The sequence below is a fragment of the Hippocampus guttulatus genome, chromosome 1 (genome assembly GCF_054856545.1).
Source record: "Hippocampus guttulatus isolate MCC_2025c chromosome 1, RoL_Hgut_1.0, whole genome shotgun sequence".
Taxonomy (NCBI): Eukaryota; Metazoa; Chordata; class Actinopteri; order Syngnathiformes; family Syngnathidae; genus Hippocampus; species Hippocampus guttulatus.
This window is the reverse complement of record NC_141261.1, coordinates 16,736,028-16,762,511: the sequence shown is the minus strand read 5'-3', so window position 1 is coordinate 16,762,511 and position 26,484 is coordinate 16,736,028. Positions and strand designations below refer to the sequence as shown.

At 39.6% G+C, this 26,484-nt stretch overlaps 2 protein-coding genes and 1 long non-coding RNA gene across 5 annotated transcripts in view; 2 read left to right on the top strand and 1 right to left on the bottom strand.

Moving 5' to 3' along the window:
• The window catches only part of LOC147210691 (acid-sensing ion channel 1-like), a 39,233-nt gene extending 24,504 nt beyond the window's left edge, over positions 1 to 14,729 (top strand). Inside the window, exons 3-10 of one of the 2 annotated variants that reach the window (XM_086114888.1) lie at positions 8,798 to 8,948; positions 9,021 to 9,148; positions 9,851 to 10,001; positions 10,382 to 10,438; positions 10,621 to 10,774; positions 11,673 to 11,764; positions 11,894 to 11,973; positions 13,045 to 14,729. In XM_086114888.1, the coding sequence (XP_085971014.1) occupies positions 8,798 to 8,948; positions 9,021 to 9,148; positions 9,851 to 10,001; positions 10,382 to 10,438; positions 10,621 to 10,774; positions 11,673 to 11,764; positions 11,894 to 11,973; positions 13,045 to 13,161 (930 nt within the window). In that variant the 3' untranslated portion in view covers positions 13,162 to 14,729. The remainder of the gene's footprint in view (positions 1 to 8,797; positions 8,949 to 9,020; positions 9,149 to 9,850; positions 10,002 to 10,381; positions 10,439 to 10,620; positions 10,775 to 11,672; positions 11,765 to 11,893; positions 11,974 to 13,044) is intronic. The other variant, XR_015101323.1, reaches the window with a different exon arrangement.
• Positions 14,730 to 15,338: 609 nt separating this feature from the next.
• On the bottom strand, positions 15,339 to 21,161 carry LOC147210690 (uncharacterized). Its single transcript, XR_015101319.1, has 2 exons — positions 21,021 to 21,161; positions 15,339 to 16,093 (listed from the first exon to the last, which is right to left on the bottom strand). It is a non-coding gene; the product is annotated as an uncharacterized LOC147210690 (long non-coding RNA).
• On the top strand, positions 21,126 to 26,482 carry LOC147210689 (glycerol-3-phosphate dehydrogenase [NAD(+)], cytoplasmic). 2 transcript variants are annotated; one of them, XM_086114836.1, is made up of 8 exons: positions 21,126 to 21,265; positions 23,001 to 23,178; positions 23,421 to 23,561; positions 23,673 to 23,811; positions 24,603 to 24,715; positions 25,078 to 25,314; positions 25,402 to 25,508; positions 25,607 to 26,482. In XM_086114836.1, exons 1-8 carry the CDS (start codon positions 21,222 to 21,224, stop codon positions 25,701 to 25,703), a joined length of 1,056 nt encoding a protein of 351 aa, XP_085970962.1. In that variant the 5' UTR covers positions 21,126 to 21,221; the 3' UTR covers positions 25,704 to 26,482. The 2 variants fall into 2 exon arrangements, with proteins under 2 accessions (XP_085970962.1, XP_085970970.1); XM_086114844.1 differs by having other exon boundaries at positions 21,153 to 21,300.
• The last annotated feature ends 2 nt before the right edge of the window (positions 26,483 to 26,484 follow it).

The following is a 26,484-nucleotide window of genomic DNA, read 5'->3' as shown; positions in this document are numbered from 1 at the left end:
AAGGCAGCTGCTCCCCTAACCAACTCCCTGTGGATTAAAGAGCGCCATCTCCACATAACTCTTCAACACATTAGACATCGACTCAGCAACTCCTTTACAACCTCAACCTTTTTTTAGTGCTGTCGGAATGTTGCCTTCCTTTTTCTCGGCTGACCATCACACCTACAAGTGTTGCAGCAATGATCCGGTCACATGCAAAATAATCGCGCAACGATGGACAATTGTTTTGCATGCATGCTTTTATGCATTAATGCTTATTCAGCAATGGCGTTTCCACAGCCTTAAATGTAAACGTTTCAAAATGTGTTTGATGTACATGGACCACAATTATATTATTTTTTTGTTTGTTTTACAAGAAACGAAATGAGTCAGTCAGTGTGCGAATTCTAATAGCCTACTTGACTCTTTAAAAAGAGAAATGTCAGCTTTATTATGCGTCAATAAGCCCTCCCGATATTTAGAGAGGAGTAGCACTCATCCATACACCCACCGAGTCCCCTCAAGTGGTAGTGATAGGTAGTGAGAGGCTGGACCGAGCCTGGGATTAAGATGAGAGAGGCAGAGCGTCTCTATTGGCCTGTGAAATATTCATCAAATGAAGCAGAGGTGGGTGGGCAAGTGAGGCAGGAGATAGAGAGGAGTCCACAGGGGTAAAGAACGCCATACTTTTCAACACAGGCAAAAAATATGACACAGGAGGTGGTAGAAAGTTGTTATTTTTAATTATTATTATTACTGTGGGCAGCTTCTTAAAAATCTGAATTATAGTCAGATAAAGTTGGAGGAGGGCTTTAAATGTTGACGTTATGTTGAAGCAACTGCCACCGATTTTACCTTAAGGCCTTAAAGTCAGGCGCAAGTCTGCTGGCCTTGTCACAAAGTGCAAGATCAATTCTTAACCTTGAGTGGGACTTTGATAAAGGTTTCACCCTTCTTCTATTACAACACAAACTGGAATATTTCCAACCAAGTCTGGCAACATTGAGTTGAGCTTCTGAGTTCTGTCTCTCAGGGGTACCAACATATAATAAGGAAATCTACACAGCACTTTTTTTTTTTTTGCCATGCATACAGTGCAACCAGAGTGCAACTGTGTACCTGTAAGCTGCAAATGGTCATCAGTTCAGGTTGTCACCAAGCATACTCTACTTGCTAACCCTTCTAGTGTCCTAGCGAGAGTTGCTAGGGGGGGAAGTGTTATGTCAATAATGGGTGATCAAAGACTGAAGGTTTGCCCCTCCATCACAGATTTCTGTTTTCTCATTTCAGAACTGTGTATGAAACTGGTAGCGCTTTGCATTAATCAGTCATCAAGAAGTAACTCAGAGAGTCGCTGGTGACCACTTTGGTACACACTAACCTCTTCAGTATTTGATTGGATTTTTAGAGTTTCCACCTGTTAAGATTTGCTTTGATGAGCACACAAGACACGAAAGGGGAGAAAGGAAACAGTCGCAGGTCAAAAAGCTGAACATTGGCTCGTTTACCACAAGGCAAAAAAAAACAAAAACCACAAGAAAATTAAAAGATTATGTTGATGACAACAGTGCTCTGCCGGCGGCTTTTAAAGGCACTCAACCAGCGAAACTGGGTGTGAGGGACAGCTTTATTTAGCGTAATTCTCGGATGGCTTGCGTCTGTAAGTTAAGCGCTGAATATTGGGAAAAAGCAGCTGGAAAGTATCTGAAGTACAACAACTTTGAAGTAAAATTCACTTTAATGAAAACAATGATCAATCTTTGATGTCAGTCTTTAACACTTCCATGATGTGTAATGCACATGTGCTTTGTGATTTATGCATTCATCTTAACAACCACTTATGCGATATATGCAGATCGAATACTATACAGTACAGTGCATGCTGGATGCTTTTTCACACATAGCATCCCGAGCTATCATCACGCTATCGACCGTTCCACAAGATGTGGCGCCCCCCTGTAATCAATCGTGATGCTGCTGAACATCAGGCACCTGTCATGCACATCCAATTTACGTTTATGCACGACTGGCTTATTTATGAGTACCAGTACGTGCGGGAGAACGTATGCGGTGTGCAGCGTTGCCTACACTAGCCATGCTTTCATTCTTTCAGATGGGCTGAAGCTTTTCTGACAGCACATTCGTTCTAATCAGGGTACACGTGGGCGGCTGCGTGCCAAGTATGAAGCTACAAAGATGCAGCAGATTCTTGTTCATAGTAAAAAGCAGGCTCAATAGCCCGTTCCGAAAATATGTGAGCCAAAATGATCAAAGGAGATATAGAGGAAGAGATGAAAGTGATGGTATACAATTAAAAACAGCCAAAACCATAAGCAGCAGTGCTGGTGTATTGTGAGTGTTTCGCAATGCAGTCATATTGAACTGTGATAATGTTGAAAATGTTGATTCTTGTCATGGCAGGACTCCCTGCAGCTCCCCACTGCGCTCACCCGGACTCTCGCTCACTTTGCATTGCTTCCCTTCCACATTCACGCCTTGTATGGCTGATGCCTTAGACTTGCAAAGGCGCCAATGTATTTATTGAAAAAAAAGCAGGTACATTGTTGCTAATGTGCGTCCACCTTCAGTATGTTCATTTAGTCACATCCTACGGGGGGGGGGGGCAACGGGGGCCAGTGTTTGTTTGTTTGTTTATTGAACATCAAACATATATACAGTAATAATTTGACAGAAAATAAGGTAGATAAAAAAAGTAAAAAGAAAGAAATCAATCTTCATTCAACAGTTATTATGTTCAAGGGAGTAGGAAGAAGTAAAAAACTTATCTAGTCCTACCCCGTTATGTGATTGTATCTAATAAATCATTTTTATATCAATCAGAAAAGAAAAAAGTAAGAAGAAAGAAGTCTCCATTAAGGCTCATACTTTACCCTTAACCGTGATATTTTTACAACTTTTGGTTTGTATCGGGATTATATACTTCCACACCCTGACACTCTTGTGTCAATTTTCGTTTGTATTCATAATGGATATTTATATACCTTTCTCTATTTATCAACTTAGTTCTGATTTATCATTATATTTCATGTTTTGAATTTATCATTTTAACTCTGATTGATGTACGTTGTTTGTACTATTTCTTTGAATTTGTTTTTGAACTCAGCAAGCAATTTACTCATTTTCAGGTCCGTTTCGAGATTATTCCACAGATTAACACCTTTGATAGATACACTTCTTTGCTTGATGTTTGTTCTTGTTTTGAGTTTTTTGAATAAGTTGGTACCTCTTAAATCATAGCTGCTTTCTCGAATTTCGAAAAACTTCTGAATGTTTTGGCAGAACAGGTTATTGTGTGCTTTGTACATTAATTGAGCGATTTTAAAGTCAACCAGGTCATAAAATTTCATCGTATTTAATTTGATAAATAGTGGATTTGTGGGTTCCGTATATTTTGATCTATTAATAATTCGAGTTGCTTTTTTTTGTAGGTTGAGAATAGGGAGTGTGTTTGTTTTGCAGGCATTTCCCCATATTTCCACACAGTAGGTCATATATGGTAATAATAATGAAGTGTATAATGTGTACAAAGATCTCTTATTTAGCACTTCCTTGGTTTTGTAGAGGATCCCTACGGTTTTGGCTATTTTTCTTTTTACGTTATCGATATGTGGCTTCCAACATAGTTTTGAGTCTATTACTAATCCGAGAAACTTGGTTTCATACGCTCTTTCTATCTCAATTGAGTTTACCATAATTTTAGCTTGGTGTTTGATTGGTCTTGTGCCAAAAACAATTAACTTCGATTTTTTCAGGTTAAGTGACAATTTATTTCTGTCGAACCAGTTTTTTAATTTGTTTAATTCGTTTTCTACGGTTGTCAGGAGCTGTTTCAGATTTATTCCAGAACAGTAGAAAGTTGTATCATCAGCAAATAGGACACATTTAAATTGTTTTGAGACCTTGCAGATATCATTTATATATAAGATGAATAGTTTTGGACCAAGCACTGACCCCTGAGGAACTCCGTGAGTGATTTTCAGTTGATTCGTTTTTTTATTGTTGAGTTGCACGTACTGATATCTGTTTTCTAAATAACTTTTTATCCATTTATAAGCTACACCTCTAATGCCATATCTTTCTAGTTTTTTCAATAATATACTGTGATCTATTGTGTCAAAAGCTTTTTTTAGATCTAGGAAAACCCCAACAGTAAATTCTTTGTTGTCTATATTAGTGGCTATTGCTTCCACAAACTCCATAACTGCCATTGAGGTGGTCCGTTTTTCCCTGAAGCCATATTGATTCTCACTTAACAGCGCATGCTTTTGTATAAAGCTATCAAGTCTGCGAGAAAATAGTTTTTCTAATATTTTTGAAAATTGTGGTAGTAGTGATATTGGTCTATAATTTGTAAACCGATGTCTTTCTCCACTTTTATAGATTGGAATAACTTTAGCAATTTTCATTTTTGATGGAAAGATACCAGCTTTGAATGACAGGTTGCATATGTGCGTGAAAGGTCGCACTACATATTCTATAATCTGCTTTATTATTGTCATATCAATATTAAAGCAATCAGTTGACTTTTTATTTTTAAAAGTTTTTATAATATTTGATACTTCTTCTTGTTTTACAGCAGTAAGGAACATCGTGGAGGAGTTTTTTTCTACATATCTATCTATTTCAAACAAGTTTGTTGGATCAGGAATTTGTTTTGCTAGGTTACTGCCGATGTTGACAAAATACTCATTAAATTCAGTTGCTATTTCTGCAGTTTTTTCCAAAATAGTATTTTTGCCTTTGATAAAATACTCTGGATAATCCATTTTTTTAGGACTATTTCTGATTACTTGGCTAAGTATCTTCCATATTTCTTGTGTGTTACTTTTATTCTGCTCTAATAGTGCATGATAATGATCTCTTTTACTGGTTCTTATAATATTTACTAGTTTATTTTTATAGGTCTTATATTTTTTTTCTGCTTCTTCAGTTCTCAATTTTAAAAACAATTTATATAAATTGTTTTTCTTTTTACATGCGTTTTCTATGCCTTTCGTTATCCATGGCTTACTTGGGTCTTTATACTTTTTGGAGACTTTAGTTAATGGAAAATGTTTATCATATAAGGAGATTATGGTAGACTGAAATACTTCAAACGCTGTATTTGGGTCTTCGTTTGAGTAGACCTCGGTCCAGTTTTGTTTTTCTAGGTCTTGCTTCAAGGCGTCGGTGGAGCGTTGGGTTCTTAGTCTTATTTCTGTTATGTGAGTTGTTGACTTAGCTTTTCTATCAAAATAATTATGAAAAACTGCAAAAACAGGTAGGTGGTCACTTATGTCATTAATGAGAAGTCCACTTTCCATTTTATGATCAATCTTATTTATAAATATGTTACCTATTAATGTGGCCGTGTCAACTGTTATTCTGCTAGGTTTCAGGATTACTGGGAAAAAGCTGTTGCTGTACATAGTATTTATGAAGTCGGTTGTTTTTTTGTGTCCATTTGGGTTTAATAAGTCAATGTTAAAGTCACCACATATTCGTGTTTTCTTATCGTTGTTGTAACTGAGCATATCTGTTATTTTTTATTGAATGTGTCAATACATGATCCTGGTGTCCTATAGATGCAACTTATGATGATATTTGATGCCTTTTTATTATGTATTTCAATGGTTAGACATTCCATTAGGTTTTCTATTGTGTTTGTCAATCTCTCGATTTTACTGCATTTAAGTGCTTTGTCTACATATATTGCAACCCCCCCCTCCTTTTTTGTTTTCCCTATTAGTTGCAAACATTTCATAACCTTCTATTTCCATTTCAGTTGTTTTATCTTCATCAAGCCAAGTTTCTGATATGGCAATTATTTTAAATTTATTGAATTTAGTCAGGTATTCTTTGATTTTTGTGAAGTTTTTATAGAGACTTCTACTGTTTAAGTGTATTACTGAAAGTGCATTTTCCAATTTTATATTAGTGTTGAATTGTTCATCCAGGTAATAGTCAGAGTTTGGAAGTCCATGTTTTTGGGATGTGAATTTCCCGCTCCCACGCGGTCGTCGCTGGCTCCCTCGCGGTCGTCGTTGGTTCCCTCGCTGTCGTCGCTCGCTCTCTCGCCGTCATCACTGGCTCCCTCGCGGTTGCTGGCTGGACGTCTCCTGGGTCCCTCGTGGTCGCTGGCTCCCTTGCGGTCGTCGCCGGCTCCCTCAGGCTCGCTGTCTCCCGGCTCCCTCGCGGTCACTGGCTCCCCTGCAGTCGTCGCTGGTTTCCTCTCGGTCGTCTCTGGCTCCCTTGCGGTCGTCGCTGGCTCCCTCGCGGTGGTCGCTGGCTGGTTGTCTCCCGGCTTCCTCGCGGTCGCTGGCTTCCCTGCAGTCGTCGCTGGCTTCCTCGCGGTCATCACTGGCTCCCTCACTGTCGGTCGTCGCTGGCTCCCTCGCGGTCGGTCGGTCTTGAAAAAGTTATTGTCCGGGTCCAAGTTGTTCTCAGGGTCACATGTCTTGTGGTCAGTAGGGTTGGAAGTCATCAAAGGGTTGGAAGGGTCATCAAACGGTTCGAAGTCCATGTTTTTGGTATGTGAATTTCCTGCTTCAGTAGGGTCAGAGTTTTTATCTTCGGGTGGTGAATAATTCTCAGTATGCTGCTTGATGGTGTTGAACTCGAGCCTGTTGTGTTGGAGTACTGGTGCGGGGGTGGACGATAAGTTTGTCATGTCTTAAGTAGGCAGTTTCCCCTCTGTCACGTGCAGCTTTTAATTTTGGGAGGAGCTCTTTTCTTTTTTGTCGTACGGCATCTGTAAAGTCTTCGTTGATGTAGATGTTGGAGCCTTTTAAGTATTTTGCTTTTTGTAGGATCCTTGATCTGTCCTTGTATTTGAGAAATTTCACCACAACTGGCCTCGGACGAGGTCTTCCAGGTTCTTGTCTTCCTGTGCGGTGAGCTCTCTCCACCTCAATTTGCCCCTGTATCAGCAGCTTCTCCTTGAGGATTTTTTGAACTTTTTCCTCTGTTTCAGTCCACGTTTCTCCCGGTTCTTCCTCAATTCTATCAATTACCAAGTTGTTTCTTCTTGACTGTCCTTCCAAGTAGTCCATCTTGTCTGTTAATACAAGCATGCCGTCACATATTTTGTAGAATTCTGTTTGCATGTCTTTGGAATGGCCAGTTTGACAGATTAGATTTTTTTTAATGTCGTCTAGCTCTTTTTGGGTAAAGTTGATGCTGGTTTTTATTTCTTGGACTTCCCTGGTAAAAGTGTCAAGTCGTGAGTTTGTTGAGTCTATTATCATCTTGACAAATCCTTTGACATTTTCCTGTTGTTGTTGCAAGAGCGCCGTAAAAAGCTCTTTTTGTTGCTGGAGTAATTCGTTTACTTGAGTGAGGGTCAGGAAATCCTCATCCTGCTTTGTGTCTTGCTTCTGTTTGGGTGGCATTTTGTCGGGTCTCGTTGCTAGCCAGTTGTATGCTAGTTTGTGACGTGTCCAGTGGGCTTGCTGCTGGGTGTTTCTAACGTGGCAAGTGGGGTTGCCGGCTCCCTCACGCTCGCTGGCGTTCGGCTGGTTGGTCTCTGGTGGTGGGTTCCAGCTGCGTAGCGACTTTTCGCAATTAGCTTCCGTGCTAACGTCCGCGGTTAGCTTCCGTGCTAACGAGCTAGCGTTTCGTCCAACCCCCTCTTCACGTCGCCAATTTCTACACACGCGCTGCCACCATGTTTCGCTCTGTTCTTTACTTTCAAATGTGGGAAAGCTTTACACGAGAGAAATGTTGACTTTGCTGTTGCTGCTCCTTCTTTCCGCTCTGCAATGCGTAGCAACTCACACTTCCTCGTAGCTCTGTGCCCCTGTAGCACAGATTCTGGCCCCCCCTGTGGCCCCCCCCTCCGAGCGCAGATTACGCAGTCATGCCGAGTCGCCGACGCGAAAGGTGGAAACAAAGTGCGTGATTTAACATTCTAGTCGGACCCTTTAGTGCGCTGCGCCATTTAAAAATGAGCGGGAAAATGAGAAGCAGTCCGCAGAGAAGGAAATTACCACAACACGAGTGCTATTTGCGTGTGTGTGCGTGTGTGCGTGCGTGAGTGTGCGCGCGTGTTTGTGTGTGTGTGCGCGTGTTTGTGTGTGCGTGTGTCCGTGTGTGTGCGCGCGTGTGTGTGTGTAACTTTTTTAGTCTCCCTTTTTATTTAACAGGATCAATATATAAGACATTGCCTTTTAAAATTTGGATAATTATATGCATGTAAAACATCTAGCTTCAGTGTATTTGCAATTTATGTCCCCGGCAGGCTGGTACCATATCATCCCCTGGCTTGAATATTCTCAACAGACGTATTGTTACGCTTGCAGACATTTTAGCCCGCCTAATACAGTTTTTTTCTCATCACTGTAATGTTATGACTACAATTTCAAAGTCTGAAGAAATAAAAAGTCAAATAAGATTTCGTATCTGTCTTTTTAGCCCTGGGTTGAATGTGCCCCCCCATCAAAACCCCTGGCCCCAGCCCGGCCCCCTCAGTGAAATTGATCCAGAGCCGCCCCTGCTTGGTCACCATAGTAACAGGAGGTTCATGACATTTGACTTGAAGTGCATGCAAGTAAAAGGAATGTTGAATCACCAGCCAACAGGTCTCGATAACCTCACTTTCCTTGATAATACAAGAGTAAAAATGTTCAGCTTGAATTTCTCGTCTTCCGCCGTCTCCCGTTTTCCACTCCGAAAGGCTCCGGTTCTTTTCTGCACCATCAGCCACAAACAGAGACAAACACTGACCCCTGGTGGAACCGCTAAAAATTGTTTCATCGCTCACCCTAGCCAATTGATGGTTTTGCAGGGAAAAAAACATCTCCCTGGTCTATCTTCTCAGGTCTTCACTCGCTATGGTAAATGCTACACCTTTAATGCCGGCGATAAGGATCGTCCGCCCCTCATAACCACCAAGGGGGGGATGGGTAATGGACTGGAGCTCATGTTGGACATCCAGCAGGACGAGTACCTGCCTGTCTGGGGAGAAACGGGTGAGTTATTGTTCACTTTGGAAAGCATTGTGCCTGGGTTGCACTAACACTCCTTCCTTGGCCACTTGTCAGAGGAGACGTCATTTGAAGCCGGAGTCAAAGTGCAGATCCACAGTCAAGATGAACCGTCTTCCATCGATCAGCTCGGTTTCGGAGTGGCACCTGGATTCCAAACTTTTGTCTCTTGTCAGGAACAGAGGGTAGTTCCGGAGTTGTCTGAGTTGTGTGTCAGATCCAACTGTAATGTTGATCTCCTGTCTCATGTTCTGTAGCTTAAGGCTCGTTTTCATGTGTTGTCAATTTAAAAAAAAACAACACAGTTTTCACTATTTCTGGAGGACTCATGTATATATATATATATATATATATACTGTATATATTAGAGCTGTCAAACGATTAAAATATTTAATCGAATTAAAAATGCAACTGTCATAATTAACTCAAATGAACTAAAAATTAATCGTGATTACTCACACATTTTTTATCGTTTCTGAATTTCCTTTTATATTTTTTGTCCTATTTTTCCCCATTTTAATGCTCTCATCAACATGGAATCATGAATCAGTTTTCTATGTGCAAAATGCAAATATTTACTGAAATAATTTCAATTTTCCATGAACATTTTTCACTTGGAGCATTGTTTTGTTTCTGGTTTATTTATAGAGCAACGTAACATCCGTAACATGTGCCGAGTTAATCTCGCGAGAAAAAATGTAATCCCATTAAAATTCATTTAAATTAATGCCAATAAAAACGCGCTAAACTGACTGCTCGAATATATATATATTTTATATATATATATATATATATATATAGCGAGAGAGAGAGAGAGTGTAGTATCTTTGTTCTTCTACTTTGCTTTAAAAAAATTCCTTGCAATCACTGGTTATGCATTGTTGCAGCTGATATATCTCCCACCACCGTGGGGTGACTGCAAGGTGACACCCATGGACTCCGACTTCTTTGACACTTACAGCATCACAGCCTGTCGTATTGACTGTGAAACACGCTACCTCGTGGACAACTGCAACTGCCGCATGGTGCACATGCCAGGTAGGAAAGCATCCGTCAATGATGTATACGCTTGAGATAAAATGCATGTGAACCTTTTGCAATGAACAAAGATTTCCGCATACATTGCTGATGAAAATAAAATCTGATCTTGTGTACATCACAACAGCTGACAGCAGGGCTGGATGATTAAGTTTAAATGGTGAATTCGATTTTGGCTTCCCTCGTTCTTTAAAATGTTCAAACTGAAGAAAAATGATGAGCGTGCCGAACAAGTTCCGAACGTTGTGAGAGTACCCTGAATGAACCATGTCGAATATACACTTAATCCATGCTGTTAAACAACATAAAGTACACTTACTGCAAGCAATTCCGAGACCCGAAGGACTTCACACATTTTTGTTCGTGTGTTTTGGTTGCAGGCGATGCACCCTACTGCACCCCGGAGCTGTACAAAGAATGTGCTGATCCCGCTCTGGGTAACAAAGAGACTTTGTTCAATTCTGGTCTCGACCCATACACGTTACTACACTTTATATATATATATATATATATATACATGACCTATTTCGACCAGAACACTTTCAAATAATAAATCTGTGATAATAATAATAATAATAAATCTGTGATCTTATATCTTGTTTTTTTTTTTGCCCTCTAGATTTCTTGGTTCAGCGAGATAATGACTTCTGTCTGTGTGAAACACCATGCAACATGACCAGATACAGTAAAGAACTGTCCTTTGTAAAAATCCCCAGTAAGGCCTCTGCTAAATATCTTGCAAAGAAATACAACAAATCTGAGCAGTACATTAAGTAAGTACCAACCAATTTTGAACAATTGGTCTGTTTCATTCGAAAACTTTTGAAATGCGTATTCCAATAGGACGGCTCTCTGAAAGCCTGCCCATCCGTCAACTGTGAAATGAAATAAGCAAGGAAATCTGTTGTTAGCTGCCCATTTCTGAAAATGTGTCCGTCAGCGAGTCGTTCTGAATGTTGAGTGATTGTGACATCATAATTTGGCAAATATACTTAACACTGCCCCAACATCAGGTTTTTCCTCCGTGACTAGTAAGCTAGTCACGAACTGATGGCTGAAGTATGGCCAACAGACTTCAGTGTAGCACCGTCAAGGAAAAGCCAAAAGGTAGGCAGAGCTGCAGCATTAGCTGACGACGTTCTCAGCGTTCTTGGTTCTTGCTTCTAATAACCAGCGTACAAAATTGTCGACAGGGTGGTGTAGCAGGTATTTGTTTGGGTGATTTATCCACTGCATGCACCACATGCACTGATCTGTACACCCCTTTAGAAGTGTAATATGGCGGCTTGGTGATGAACTGCTGCCTGAGTGAAAATACATATGATGCTCTTATTTTTATCTCAATGGGAGGGTTCCAGGTTCGCTTCCGAATCAATAGTCACTCACCTCATTGTAACAACCAACGCTGTCTTCGTGGTAACAAAAGCAGTTTTCTGCATCGGCCCCAATGTAGAAGGCTAATTTGCATGGGACAGGGCAACCCCCTTAAATCACGCTTGTGTCAGAGTGACTCAAAAAAATTAGGTAAAGAGTGCGCTAGAATTCCTGATCCTTGGCTATTATGGGGAAGTGTGTCACAGCCCTGTTATAAAGATACATTCGAATTGTTCTTTCAGTTTTGAAAAATTGCAGTTTGCTTTAAATGAAAAATCCAAACTCTGAAATCTGCAGGGAGAACCTCCTGGTTTTGGACATCTTTTTTGAGGCTCTCAACTATGAAACAATTGAACAGAAAAAGGCTTATGAAGTGGCCGGACTATTAGGTACGGTATTTTGTGAATCGTCTATCACTGGAAAGAGTCAATTTGGATTTTTTATTTTATTTTATTTTTTTATGGTTTGACGATCATTTTAACTTGATTATCATGCATGGCTTGTTTTGAATATTCCAGGTGATATTGGTGGTCAAATGGGACTTTTCATTGGCGCAAGCATACTTACCATTCTGGAGATATTTGACTACCTTTATGAGGTGAGTCACTGCTGAAGAAATGCAGTGGATATAAAAAGTTTACACACCCTTGTTCAAACGCCAGGTCCAACAGGGAGCATTTCAAAACTGTTTCAATCACGACTCTAACCTGTACATATTAAAATCTTTTTGAAAGGGAGAGTAAAAATGAACAACTGACAGCCCGAATATAAGACGGTGTTTTTTGCATTGAAATAAGACTGAAAAAGTGGGGGTCGTCTTATATTCGGGGTCTAGACATTATACCAATTCACGACGCTAGATGGCGCCACATATCATTGAAGTGAATGCAGAACTTGACTCCCCAGGCCAAAGTGAACCCCTGTCACGAAGAAGAAAAATAAAAAATACCGGTAAGAAAGAAAAGAAAAGAAAATAATAGAAGAGATAACAGAAAATGGAGAAACGTAGTGACAATCTGGAGAAAAGTGGACCGAAGATCGGCCAGGTTAACCGGCAGCTGAGGAGAAGTTATGATGTAATTTACATTTCAAAAACCAGAAGCCATTCATTTACGAATGTGATTGCACCTTAGTTTACATATTTAAATGTTCAGATATTAAGATTTGAATGAGGAAAAACAACATGCTTTTTCTCTCAAATATATTGTTAGAATCATTTGTTTCAGATGTACTGTAATTATTTTCTGTATAAAAATTAATTTGGTGTTCAAAAATACTTTCTTCAAACTTGAGTCTTGAAAAAGAGGGGGTCGTCTTATAATCAGGGGCGAGCTACGACCCGCTGTTGTTGTTGGGGTTTTTTTTCTCTGGACACTGCACATTGACCGTGCAAAAAAAAAAAAAAAAAAAAAAAAAAGCATCGGTCACAGCTGCTCTGAAGTCTCCCTCGGTCCTTCCTCTCCCTGTAACTTACTTCCCCTCTCGAAAAGAGTTAATTTCCTTTTCAAATCGAGTACAAGTTATAGGTCACGTTTAGACTGAAAAAAAGGTTTGAAATGATTTTTTGTTTTGGAGTCACAAGAACCCAACATTTCAAATGGAGTGTGTGGACTTTTCATATCCGTGTTAGTTAAGTTAATCCTTGACCCTTGTGATTGTATCTTCTCAGGTGATAAAGTACAAGCTGTGTGGCTGCTCTGATAAAAAGCACAAACACGACAACAATGATCAGGGTACTGTGCTAAGCCTTGATGACGTCAAGTGTCACGTCAGTAATTTCCATTAGGTGTCCACAGTTTCAGAGAGCCTCCATGGACTTTGTTCACTTTCTGTCAGTCAATAGGCAAAAGTATCTCAACGGTGCCTGAACTTTGGGGCAGAAGCCAAGAAAATGATATGCTCAGATGGCAGAAGTGCAGCGATGAACACAAGTGACTTTGAAGGAGCCGTCGGGTAATCGCCCATACAGCTCATCATTCTAAAACATCAACATGAACAAAATTGAAGTTCCCACGTGTTCCATTTATCAGCATTTTTTAAAAAAAAGATGTTGGTTTGCTGTTAATGTAAAATAATGAATAGCAAAGATTTTTAAGTAATTCATACTTGCATGTAACTTGTATCGACTTTTCAACAACTTGCCATTTTTAATTCTCATGCCATCCAAGACCATATTTGGACGGTCTTCCCCTGTGAAGCTCCAGAAAACATCTCAACATTGTACAGCATTCTTCCGGTATTCTACCTGATTGTGCAGGGGTAATTGCAAGTGCACGTGCAAGTAACTGAGCGGCGATGTTTCGAGTACACTATTTAAAATGATACAAATTGCCACAACCAAATCCTACATTGCCACCATTGACATTTGCAGAGCACCAGTTGTGCACATTCAGAGTGAAAGAAGCTATTTCTTGCTCTTGCTGAAACCTGTGATTTACGTACAGTGGCGGCTCAAAATATCCGCGCTAAAAGAACCACCAGCAACACGACGTCTGGTCTTGAATTTCCCCTGCCTAACAATCTCTGTTGAGAATACTTAAATTTGACTGCGGATGTCAGGTGTCTATCTTTTGGAACTGACGTGTTCCCGCGAGAATAAAAAAGCTGAACCATCTCGGGCTGAAGTCAAGTGTAGCACTGTGCAGCACTTTCAAATACAAAGAGTTAAAATACAGATGAGGTTGCATTAGCATGCACGTATGTTTCCGATGTCAGAAAAGAACACGTTTCGAGCAGTGCCTGCTTGAAAATTTTTCTCTTGTGACATTCCATGACATCTTATTGAGAAGGGATATTTTCAGTCATCCCCATTTTGCTCGATGGTCCAACAGCTCTACCATCAGTTGACATTGAAACAAAAGATATAAATATTGCAGTTATTATGGATCATAACAGCATTGTACGAGCACTGCTTAAATGGCATATTCCTGGACTGGGTTTGGTATGCGCCTCTGTTTTCTGTTTGATGGCATTAGTAAAGATGGAAATTCAACTTTACTTTTTAGTTTTGTGATTGTAGTCAGAGCTTCTTATATTGTAGCAAGATTGTGTTTTGCAGTGTGCACTGCATGAAATCTTTCACATCATCACTGTCCAAAGAAAGTATTATTCTCCAAATGGCATGTTTTTTTAAAAATCTGACATACACTTTATTTGCTTTTCTGACTACCAATACTGTATATAACTCGCACAACTTGGAGATGCATTCTTTCATTGGACAAGGTGTGTTTTTTTTGTTTTTTGTATTTGGTTTTTTTTTTGTTTAGGCTTTCCTATTTTTCTTATGTCATTGAGGAGATACATATAAATTATGGCATTGAAAATAGTTTCATTAAAATTCAAGTTCCAAGATGATATTCAATGCTGTCTTCATTTGTTTCTGACAAACTTTGGTTGCACTTCCTGCTCAACTTGCTCCTATCCTCCACTGAGTTTTAATCCATTCTTTAAAAAAAAAAAATCAACAGAGAGGTTCCAGAGAGGGTATTTGTTTTTCTGAATTTGAACAGAGGTCCCTTTGTACGAAATGTTCAACTCATACATGGATGGATGGATTTACACTCATTCAGAGCTCCCAGAGGTTCCTTCCGTACTTCAAATAGTGCCACCATGGGAACGAGTAGTCTGCCATACAAATTCCATTTCTGTATGCATATCCAAATGAACGTGACTCCTTTTTATTACTCACAAATGTACCTTTCATATTGAGTTGAAGTGAGACTCAAATGTCATTCTTCTAAACTGAGCGTCGATTTATTTTTAAAGCCCACAGAACACCAGACTGCTGAATCAGTGCTTAACAGTTCCCCCATGAGTCTCTGGTCTCTTGTTCACGTCTTACCCAACAAGGTCCTCTTTTATTCGACGTCTGCAACACTGATGTTTGGGGGGTACATCTTGTGACTTTTAATGTGCTGGTTGTATTTAAGGTTAGGTAAGAGTGGACAAAGACATACTAATGCACACAACTGCAAAGCACTTTATCTGATAAGAGAATAAACATCATCATTTAATGTTATTCATTTCCTAAGCATAAAATTATGATTAGAATTCTGTCATAAATACAGCACACTTGATCAAATTTAGTCATCGAATCAGTCTCAGGGATGCGCAGTCGCCACAATGGCGTCTCTTGAAAATAGGGGTCTAAGTGTAACCAGTAATGTCCGACTGCGTTGTGTTTAAGTATATTGACGACGCACAACAGACTTCTTGAATTGGCTGCGATTACCGGTAATCGTCTAAACCACAAAGCCTGACAAGAATAGCAGAAAACAATGTCTTCCTATCAATTAGAGTGATACAGTGTGCCCCTACAAGATTTATATGGCACAGCAATGTATTAAAATACTTCAACTTATAAATGAAAACAAAAGTTGTTTTCCAGCTCGAAAAATGCTTACCGCTCCATGGACATCAAGAGAAAAACAAGACATTTGACCCTGAGAACAACTTGGACCCGGACAATAACTTTTTCAAGACCGACCGACCGCGAGGGAGCCAGCGACGACCGACCGTGAGGGAGCCAGTGATGACCGCGAGGAAGCCAGCGACGACTGCAGGGAAGCCAGCGACCGCGAGGAAGCCGGGAGACAACCAGCCAGCGACCACCGCGAGGGAGCCAGCGACGACCGCAAGGGAGCCAGAGACGACCGAGAGGAAACCAGCGACGACTGCAGGGGAGCCAGTGACCGCGAGGGAGCCGGGAGACAGCGAGCCTGAGGGAGCCGGGAGACAACCAGCCAGCGCGCGTGAGAGAGCCGGGAGGCAGCCAGCCAGCGAGCGTGAGGGAGTCGGCGACGACCGCAAGGGAGCCAGCGACCACGAGGGACCCAGGAGACGTCCAGCCAGCAACCGCGAGGGAGCCAGTGATGACGGCGAGAGAGCGAGCGACGACAGCAAGGGAACCAACGACGACCGCGAGGGAGCCAGCGACGACCGCGTGGGAGCGGGAAATTCACATCCCAAAAACATGGACTTCCAACCCTTTGAAGATATTGACTATAAGCCATTCGATCCCGAGAACAATTTGGACCCAGACAATAACTTCTTCCAGAACAAACAAAGGGTAACAAACTCTGACTATTACCTGGATGAACAATTCAACACTAATATAAAATTGGAAAATGCACTTTCAGTAATACACTTAAACAGTAGAAGTCTCTATAAAAACTTCACAAAAATCAAAGAATACCTGACTAAATTCAATAAATTTAAAATAATTGCCATATCAGAAACTTGGCTTGATGAAGATAAAACAACTGAAATGGAAATAGAAGGTTATGAAATGTTTGCAACTAATAGGGAAACAAAAAAGGAGGGGGGGGGTTGCAATATATGTAGACAAAGCACTTAAATGCAGTAAAATCGAGAGATTGACAAACACAACAGAAAACCTAATGGAATGTCTAACCATTGAAATACATAATAAAAAGGCATCAAATATCATCATAAGTTGCATCTATAGGACACCAGGATCATGTATTGACACATTCAATAAAAAAACTAACAGATATGCTCAGTTACAACAACGATAAGAAAACACGAATAATATGTGGTGACTTTAACATTGACTTATTAAACCCAAACGGACACAAAAAAACAACCGACTTCATAAATACTATGTACAGCAACAGCTTTTTCCCAGTAATCCTGAAACCTAGCAGAATAACAGTTGACACGGCCACATTAATAGGTAACATATTTATAAATAAGATTGATCATAAAATGGAAAGTGGACTTCTCATTAATGACATAAGTGACCACCTACCTGTTTTTGCAGTTTTTCATAATTATTTTGATAGAAAAGCTAAGTCAACAACTCACATAACAGAAATAAGACTAAGAACCCAACGCTCCACCGACGCCTTGAAGCAAGACCTAGAAAAACAAAACTGGACCGAGGTCTACTCAAACGAAGACCCAAATACAGCGTTTGAAGTATTTCAGTCTACCATAATCTCCTTATATGATAAACATTTTCCATTAACTAAAATCTCCAAAAAGTATAAAGACCCAAGTAAGCCATGGATAACGAAAGGCATAGAAAACGCATGTAAAAAGAAAAACAATTTATATAAATTGTTTTTAAAATTGAGAACTGAAGAAGCAGAAAAAATATATAAGACCTATAAAAATAAACTAGTAAATATTATAAGAACCAGTAAAAGAGATCATTATCATGCACTATTAGAGCAGAATAAAAGTAACACACAAGAAATATGGAAGATACTTAACCAAGTAATCAGAAATAGTCCTAAAAAAATGGATTATCCAGAGTATTTTATCAAAGGCAAAAATACTATTTTGGAAAAAACTGCAGAAATAGCAACTGAATTTAATGAGTATTTTGTCAACATCGGCAGTAACCTAGCAAAACAAATTCCTGATCCAACAAACTTGTTTGAAATAGATAGATATGTAGAAAAAAACTCCTCCACGATGTTCCTTACTGCTGTAAAACAAGAAGAAGTATCAAATATTATAAAAACTTTTAAAAATAAAAAGTCAACTGATTGCTTTAATATTGATATGACAATAATAAAGCAGATTATAGAATATGTAGTGCGACCTTTCACGCACATATGCAACCTGTCATTCAAAGCTGGTATCTTTCCATCAAAAATGAAAATTGCTAAAGTTATTCCAATCTATAAAAGTGGAGAAAGACATCGGTTTACAAATTATAGACCAATATCACTACTACCACAATTTTCAAAAATATTAGAAAAACTATTTTCTCGCAGACTTGATAGCTTTATACAAAAGCATGCGCTGTTAAGTGAGAATCAATATGGCTTCAGGGAAAAACGGACCACCTCAATGGCAGTTATGGAGTTTGTGGAAGCAATAGCCACTAATATAGACAACAAAGAATTTACTGTTGGGGTTTTCCTAGATCTAAAAAAAGCTTTTGACACAATAGATCACAGTATATTATTGAAAAAACTAGAAAGATATGGCATTAGAGGTGTAGCTTATAAATGGATAAAAAGTTATTTAGAAAACAGATATCAGTACGTGCAACTCAACAATAAAAAAACGAATCAACTGAAAATCACTCACGGAGTTCCTCAGGGGTCATTGCTTGGTCCAAAACTATTCATCTTATATATAAATGATATCTGCAAGGTCTCAAAACAATTTAAATGTGTCCTATTTGCTGATGATACAACTTTCTACTGTTCTGGAATAAATCTGAAACAGCTCCTGACAACCGTAGAAAACGAATTAAACAAATTAAAAAACTGGTTCGACAGAAATAAATTGTCACTTAACCTGAAAAAATCGAAGTTAATTGTTTTTGGCACAAGACCAATCAAACACCAAGCTAAAATTATGGTAAACTCAATTGAGATAGAAAGAGCGTATGAAACCAAGTTTCTCGGATTAGTAATAGACTCAAAACTATGTTGGAAGCCACATATCGATAACGTAAAAAGAAAAATAGCCAAAACCGTAGGGATCCTCTACAAAACCAAGGAAGTGCTAAATAAGAGATCTTTATACACATTATACTCTTCATTATTATTACCATATATGACCTACTGTGTGGAAATATGGGGAAATGCCTGCAAAACAAACACACTCCCTATTCTCAACCTACAAAAAAAAGCAATTCGAATTATTAATAGATCAAAATATACGGAACCCACAAATCCACTATTTATCAAATTAAATACGATGAAATTTTATGACCTGGTTGACTTTAAAATCGCCCAATTAATGTACAAAGCACACAATAACCTGCTCTGCCAAAACATTCAGAAGTTTTTCGAAATTCGAGAAAGCAGCTATGATTTAAGAGGTACCAACTTATTCAAAAAACTCAAAACAAGAACAAACATCAAGCAAAGAAGTGTATCTATCAAAGGTGTTAATCTGTGGAATAATCTCGAAACGGACCTGAAAATGAGTAAATCGCTTGCTGAGTTCAAAAACAAATTCAAAAAAATAGTACAAACAACCTACATCAATCAGAGTTAAAATGATAAATTCAAAACATGAAATATAATGATAAATCAGAACTAAGTTGATAAATAGAGAAAGGTATATAAATATCCATTATGAATACAAGAGAAAATTGACACAAGAGTGTCAGGGTGTGGAAGTATATAATCCCGATACAAACCAAAAATTGTAAAAATATCACGGATAAGGGTATAGTATGAGCCTTAATGGAGACTTCTTTCTTCTTACTTTTTTCTTTTCTGACTGATGTAAAAATGATTTATTAGATATAAACACATAACGGGGTAGGACTAGATACGTTTTTTACTTCTTCCTACTCCCTTGAACATAATAACTGTGTTGAATGAAGATTGATTTCTTTCTTTTTACTTTTTTTATCTACCTTATTTTCTGTCAAATTATTACTGTATATATGTTTTATGTTCAATAAACAAACAAACAAACAAAAAGAAGCGAGTCAAAGGCGAGAGTTGTACATAAAATAGGCAGTGTCACCTTAATTATTGAAGTCGGGGAACACAAACATTTTTGTTCCACCCACGTCAGCTATTTATCATTTCACAGATGTTGTGTACCGGTAATTATAATACAGAACAGTAAATTTTTACTGGTCCTGCTACACAAGTATTATTGAAATGGTGTCAACTTAGTAAACAGCATGAAACAGAATGAAGAGATTGGTCGTACAATAAATGAATTAAATAGGCAGAGAAAATCCATCTGAGCGTCAGTCAATGTTTAACTACCCATTACTTACTTGCTTGACCCTAAAGGGCTATTGTTTGCTTGCGTTGTGATTAACCTTTGCAAATAGTTGTTGGGAATAAAGACAAAAGAATACAATGCGTTTCCTCCAATGGTTTAAGTATACGAGTAAATTCAAGATTTCTGTGCTATACATTTTTTTTTACACACCCCTGTGCCAGGCCGGGTTTTTCCATGTTACATACAACCTGTACAACTCAATTGAATTATATAAAGATGTACTGTATTAGTGTCCCTGCAAGAAAATACATCTTTGTTTATGTAGCGCTTTCACAACAGCTGCAGTTGTAACAAAGCAAATACAAAATATCTGATGAAAATGTGCTGCTTAACAGCATTATAATTTGATCTTGTATTAGTTAACCACTTGTTACACAAACTGCAGTTTGTGTAAAAAGTGTGTGGGGGGGGGGGGATTATGACTCTGAACTAATATAAATGTATGATCGCATTGTATTATCACAGAAGCACAACAGAAGCCGAAAAATATGTTCAACAACTTTTCAATTTATTTAAAAATTGGGATTGGGAAGAAAAAAATGCTTGCAATACCTAAATGTTATGAAAGGTTTAGACAATTTGCAGTTTTGTTATCTTAACAAGAAACACCTGAATTTGCCTTTGCGGCCCACTTAAATGCTATGGTGGGCCCCCGTGCCTTGAATTTGACAGTGAGATAATCCGTTTTTAAAAACGGCAACAAAAAAAAAAGGAAACACGCTCCCATATATTTATCATTATGCAGCTATTGTACTTATACCTGGCCACGAATTAGACCTTAGAGTTTCTTAATTCTACTTTCATGGCGACTGAGTGATTGTGACAAGCACAGTACGATTTCCGGTAATAAGGATAAGTGAGTTGAGGTGTGAGGGAGACATTTCCCCGAGTTCCTTGGAACCCACTAACCTCATATCGGCTCGATGAATGAGTGACCCAGCGGGGTTGGAGCGTCGATTGCAATGGGCGGGCCGGAGTCTCCCCTCGCGTGGGCCAATAACACGATAGGCTCGGCGTCCACCTCGGCACATTTGGCAGGCAGCAGCTGCTTGAACGTTGCGTAACCTCATCAAGAGTTCACTCACCCACCCATCGATTCGCATTTTCACCATGGCAGCCGCGAAGAAAGTCTGCATCATCGGATCTGGAAATTGGCAAGTAGTAGCAGCAGCAGCAGCAACGCTCCAAGGTGCACAGAGCGAGGGAGGCAGGCAGGGTGTTGGCTAGGGCTGATGTTGAAAACGCGTGGCCATCTCTCCGGTGTTCTCCGGTGCTACTTATGCTAGTCAAATTAGCATTATCGGCTGGCCAACGGCTAGCTAACCGGCTGCTTTTCGCAGAGCACTTGCTTCGCTGAGCTCTTGATGCGACTTCAGCATTTAAATGGCACTGTCGTCCTTTTGGGGGTACCCCCAAAAGGAGTGCGCGAGCTCAACGGCTGTCATTCGCTTTCGGTTATATTTAACACGCCGTGGTTTTGAGTTCGTGTGCGTAATGTTTCGGCATCTGACGCGCACTGCTGTATGACGTCGTATTTCACGGCCCGTTCATACATTCATACATGATAAAATACAGTATACATTTCACACAAATTACGTGTAAGAACTCAATTAAAATGTTCATATATGCAATGGAGGCGTTATTTTAATGCGTTGTTATGAAGGTGATCGCTTTAAAAAATAAAACTTAACGTGGACAATCTAGTGACTAAATGGGTTAACGAGTCAAGGATTTCTGCGTTTCCTTTTTTGAATCCAATTGAAAACCTACAATCCAATTGTAGGTGGTAGTTCAGCCCCTGAGTCATGGTCTTACAGTCGCATTTCGCACAATATCCAACACCTGTGCATGTACTAAAAAATACGTACACTAGTGATGCAACTTTACCTTTTTTTGTGTCCCCAAATGTATTTGTGCCCCTAAATGTAGTTTTGATATTGATTTTAAAAATTTCCTCTTGTTATGGAGCACATCATGTTTTTTTTTAGATATTTTCATTTTTCATTTGTAAATTTAAAAAAAAACGTGCGCATTGAAATTTTAACCATGCATTTTAATTTATAACTATGATGTTTAGAATAATTCTACTCGTTGCAGAACCTAACCATTAACTTATATTTAATAAATATATTACACATTATGTTATTGTTATATAATTATTATTATGAAAACCTGATATGCTGGAGAAAAAATGCCGGGAAATTTGTAACCAGTTCAAAAAGTAATCTAGAAAAGTGTACTTGCATCTCTAGTTTTAAAAAATGTACAAAGAATTGTTGACCAGTGTCATCAACATTGTGAAAAATCATCAACATGATGAGTATTTACTCGTTACATAGTTGAATATCACATATGTAATTAAAGGTAATTTGAGTAAATTTATTATTTCAGAAGTGTGTCTCAAATTGATCGCCCTCCGTATGAATCAGTGCCTAAGTGGCTCTTAGTTTTAAAAAGGCTGGTCACCCGTACAGTAGCTGAACATTAGATAGATAGATAGAGAATCATTGTTTGAATCCCACTTAATCATATTAAACCACATTTTTAAGTATTCCTTAGCCTCTCGTGTAATTCTACACTGAAGGCAGGCAAAATTTAGACTTGCTTATGTTGTCCACTGTCAGAAGGCACACTGTATGTGTATGCACTGTTTCCATAGCATGCAAAAGAACAGCATAGTTTTTGCAATGAAGATTTTATAAATCTGTATAATTATATGACACAACATGGAGTGTGTCACCGCCTTTAAAATGATTCATAGGCTCTCAAGTTCTTTTCAACACACACAACCACGTGCCATCGCATCCTTCACACCAACCGAATTTGAATGTGACTGTAATATATTTTGGGGTCAAGTCCAAAACTAACCAAACATTATGAACAACACAGGGGCTCTGCCATTGCCAAGATAGTGGGTGCCAACGCCGCTCGGAATTCCAAATTTGACAACACGGTAAAAATGTGGGTGTTTGAGGAGCTGGTGCATGGGCGCAAACTGACTGAAATTATCAACACTGACCATGAGAATGTGAAGTACCTTCCTGGGCACAAGCTACCAGCAAATGTGGTAAGCCCATGTTGGTTTCTTGTCATTTACCAAAACGTTTGTGGAATGTCGCTTTGCATGCAACGCTTGCTAGTATGCACGTTATGCTTCCTATGGATATTATTTCTATATGCCCTTTTATGTTAAGGTCTTATCGGGCTCCGTGTTTGTCCTCGTGGTCCCTCAAAGAATATTATCGCACATCACACATAGAAATGCATCAATGACATTTTCCTTCTTTCCATGCTGCCATTTCTCTTCAGCTGGCAGTTCCAGACCTGGTGGAGGCATCCGGTGATGCAGACATTCTGGTGTTTGTCATCCCGCACCAGTTTATTGGCAAAGCCTGCGACACCATGAAGGGCAAGATAAAGAGTGATGCACTGGGCATATCTCTAATCAAGGTTTGACTTTGCGGTATTGTTGCTTCATCTGAAGAAGGCTTCACAGTTGACGTCATGCTCTTAAAGGGCCATGATGTGAATACACAATAACATTTGTTTGTGTCTTTGTAGGGAGTTGACGAGGGGCCTGATGGACTTAAACTCATTTCTGATGTGATCCAGGAGAAGCTCGGCATTGCAATGAGTGTGCTGATGGGGGCCAACATTGCCAACGAAGTAGCTGATGAAAAGTTTTGTGAGACTACCATTGGTTAGTCTGAATTTATTGCATGGAATAAGCTTGTTTTTCAGGCCTCGCCCTACTGTGTTTGTTACCGTCCACCCCATACCCACTACAAATCCCAGAATGCACCACAGCTGCTGTAGCATATATGTGGTTGTTTAAATCAGATTGAAGGGGTATTTCATGACAAATCAGAAGGCATGCAGATTTAGGTCAATGTATTTTTTATTGCATTTGTGTTTTTCCGTATCGCCTATTTTAAAGAGAGGCACTGCATAGGGCTGAATCAATACCTGCTGGTTGAAGGTTAATTTCTCTGTATGCTTGCTTTGGAATTGACTTCAATTTGGAATGTCTTTCAGAGTTGGAGAGTATTTGAAGGAGACTATCCCTAACAGCCTCAGGCTAAAGTTTACAGCAGCTCTGTTCCAAGAGACACAAAACAGGAAGCTCTGTAAAACATTTAAAGTAACACGAAGAACGTGTTCTTGCCACGTGGCAAGAACACGTAAATTAAGCTTGTTGTCTTTTCAGTATGGGTTATTGTTAAAAGTGCCTTTTATTTCCTTGTTTAAATGAGACAGGGTGAGACAGACGGGGGTGGTTTGGCCTCGCATCCCACAGTTTTTCTCACATTTCAGACAGCCTGTGACTGTGTTTTAAGCCACCCCATAGCTGAGGAGAACCTTAGTAACTGGTGATACTGTTGAGAAAATTGCTTAAAGAGAAAAAAACAAAAGATGTCGGCACAAGGGTTATCACGCATCATTTACAAAAAGAAATAAATAAGTGCTTATGGCTGAGTTTTCATCTTCCAGGATGCAAGAACGAAAACCATGGGGCTCTTCTAAAGGAACTCATGCAGACCAGCAACTTCCGTGTGACTGTGGTGCCAGAGCATGATGTGGTGGAAATCTGTGGAGCGTTAAAGGTGAGCATGAATAAAGCCATTGACTACCAAAAATGTGCCTTTTTTAAACTTATATTCGTTGTTTATGTGGGCTTTATGGGGTAATATTTTTACATGCAGCATCACAGAGCTAGATAATTGTCACAGAAAATGGCAATGGCTTATTTAAACAAACTTTGATGGCCAGTGACTGTGATGCTAAAATGTACTCGTAATACCATTAGATCTTATTCAAAGTCATTCCTTTGTTCCAGCAGACTCTGAAATGGTATGTTTGCTTCATTCGCCCATGAATTCATGAGATAGTATTGGTATATTGTGCAATATTGATGAGATAAGCTGAATTTCATGGAAATAGCTTTTCTTCTCTCCATGTCCTACAGAACATCGTTGCCGTCGGGGCAGGTTTCTGTGATGGTCTGGGTTTCGGGGACAACACCAAAGCGGCAGTGATCCGGTTGGGACTGATGGAGATGATCGCATTTGCCCGCATTTTCTGCACTGCCGGGCCTGTGTCCTCTGCAACCTTCCTGGAAAGCTGCGGCGTCGCGGATCTCATCACAACCTGCTACGGTGGCCGTAATCGCAAGGTCGCCGAGGCCTTTGCAAAGACAGGGAAGGTGAGTGGGAGGAACACTCCTCAAGTGTGTGTGACCCTCTCTGAATTTTTAATAAGATGTCACTGTCATGTTCTCTCTCTTGGTCAGTCTATTGAGGAGCTGGAGAAAGAGATGCTGAACGGTCAAAAGCTGCAAGGACCAGCCACTGCAGCTGAGGTCTATCTCATCCTCAAGCACAAAAACTTGGTTGACAAGTAAGCCAAGCATCAACACACACAGCCCAACTTGGGGGAATCAAATGGTGTCAGTCCACCTCATTTTTCCACTGACCGCAAACTGTTTCCTCCCCCAGGTTCCCACTATTTAATGCAGTCTATGAGATCTGCTTCCAGGGCCATCCAGTCACAGAGTTTATCAGCTGCTTACAAAACCATCCAGAGCACATGTAAAAGTCAAACAAACTGACCAAGTGCCTTCTACATGGAGAACGTTACCACGTCATCCGTTACTCATCCGAAAACTTGCTGTGACCAGTCACTTTACAGCTGTGACACAACACAGTGGCCCTCGTGATCACTCCATGGAGACGCTGCATAACAGTTGTTTTTAAGTCACTCATTTTGTCCTTTGCCGTAGGTTAAAGTGCTTTTTCAGTTCATGAAATCATGCTGAAGCTTGATAGATGATTTTTTTTCTCTGTTTCGCTGTTTTCTTCTTGCCAGAAGAGAAATCCAGGATCTCTAAAGTCATACTTAACTTCCGCCACTAGGAGGCTGTCAACAATGACTCGACCGGATTTAGTACAGTATATGACTGCCCTTCACATAACATTGTGTAATGTTTGTGGGGGCATGAAAAGCACGAATTCAAATTCGAATATCCAGCAGATATGGACAACGTAATGATAATGATGCCGTCCAGTTGATAGCTGTCCATTAACGGAAGCTATTTGATCAGAACGTAACCCATGTTTTAGTAGCTTTTAGTGTCCGCAAATCATTTCCTGTCTTGTACGTTGTATTGATAACGCAGCAACTGTTTTTACTCAACGCAAGTGCCTTAGAATGCACGGTTGCTACTCGGTAAGTCTTGGCTAATGCACCTATTTGTGCAAACCCAATACTACTTCTGAAATGTCCGTCCACTTGTTAACATGACTGCCTAAGAGCTTGCATTTCTTTTAATGTTATGTCAACATTTGTCATTTGTGAATAAATTGCTATGTTGACA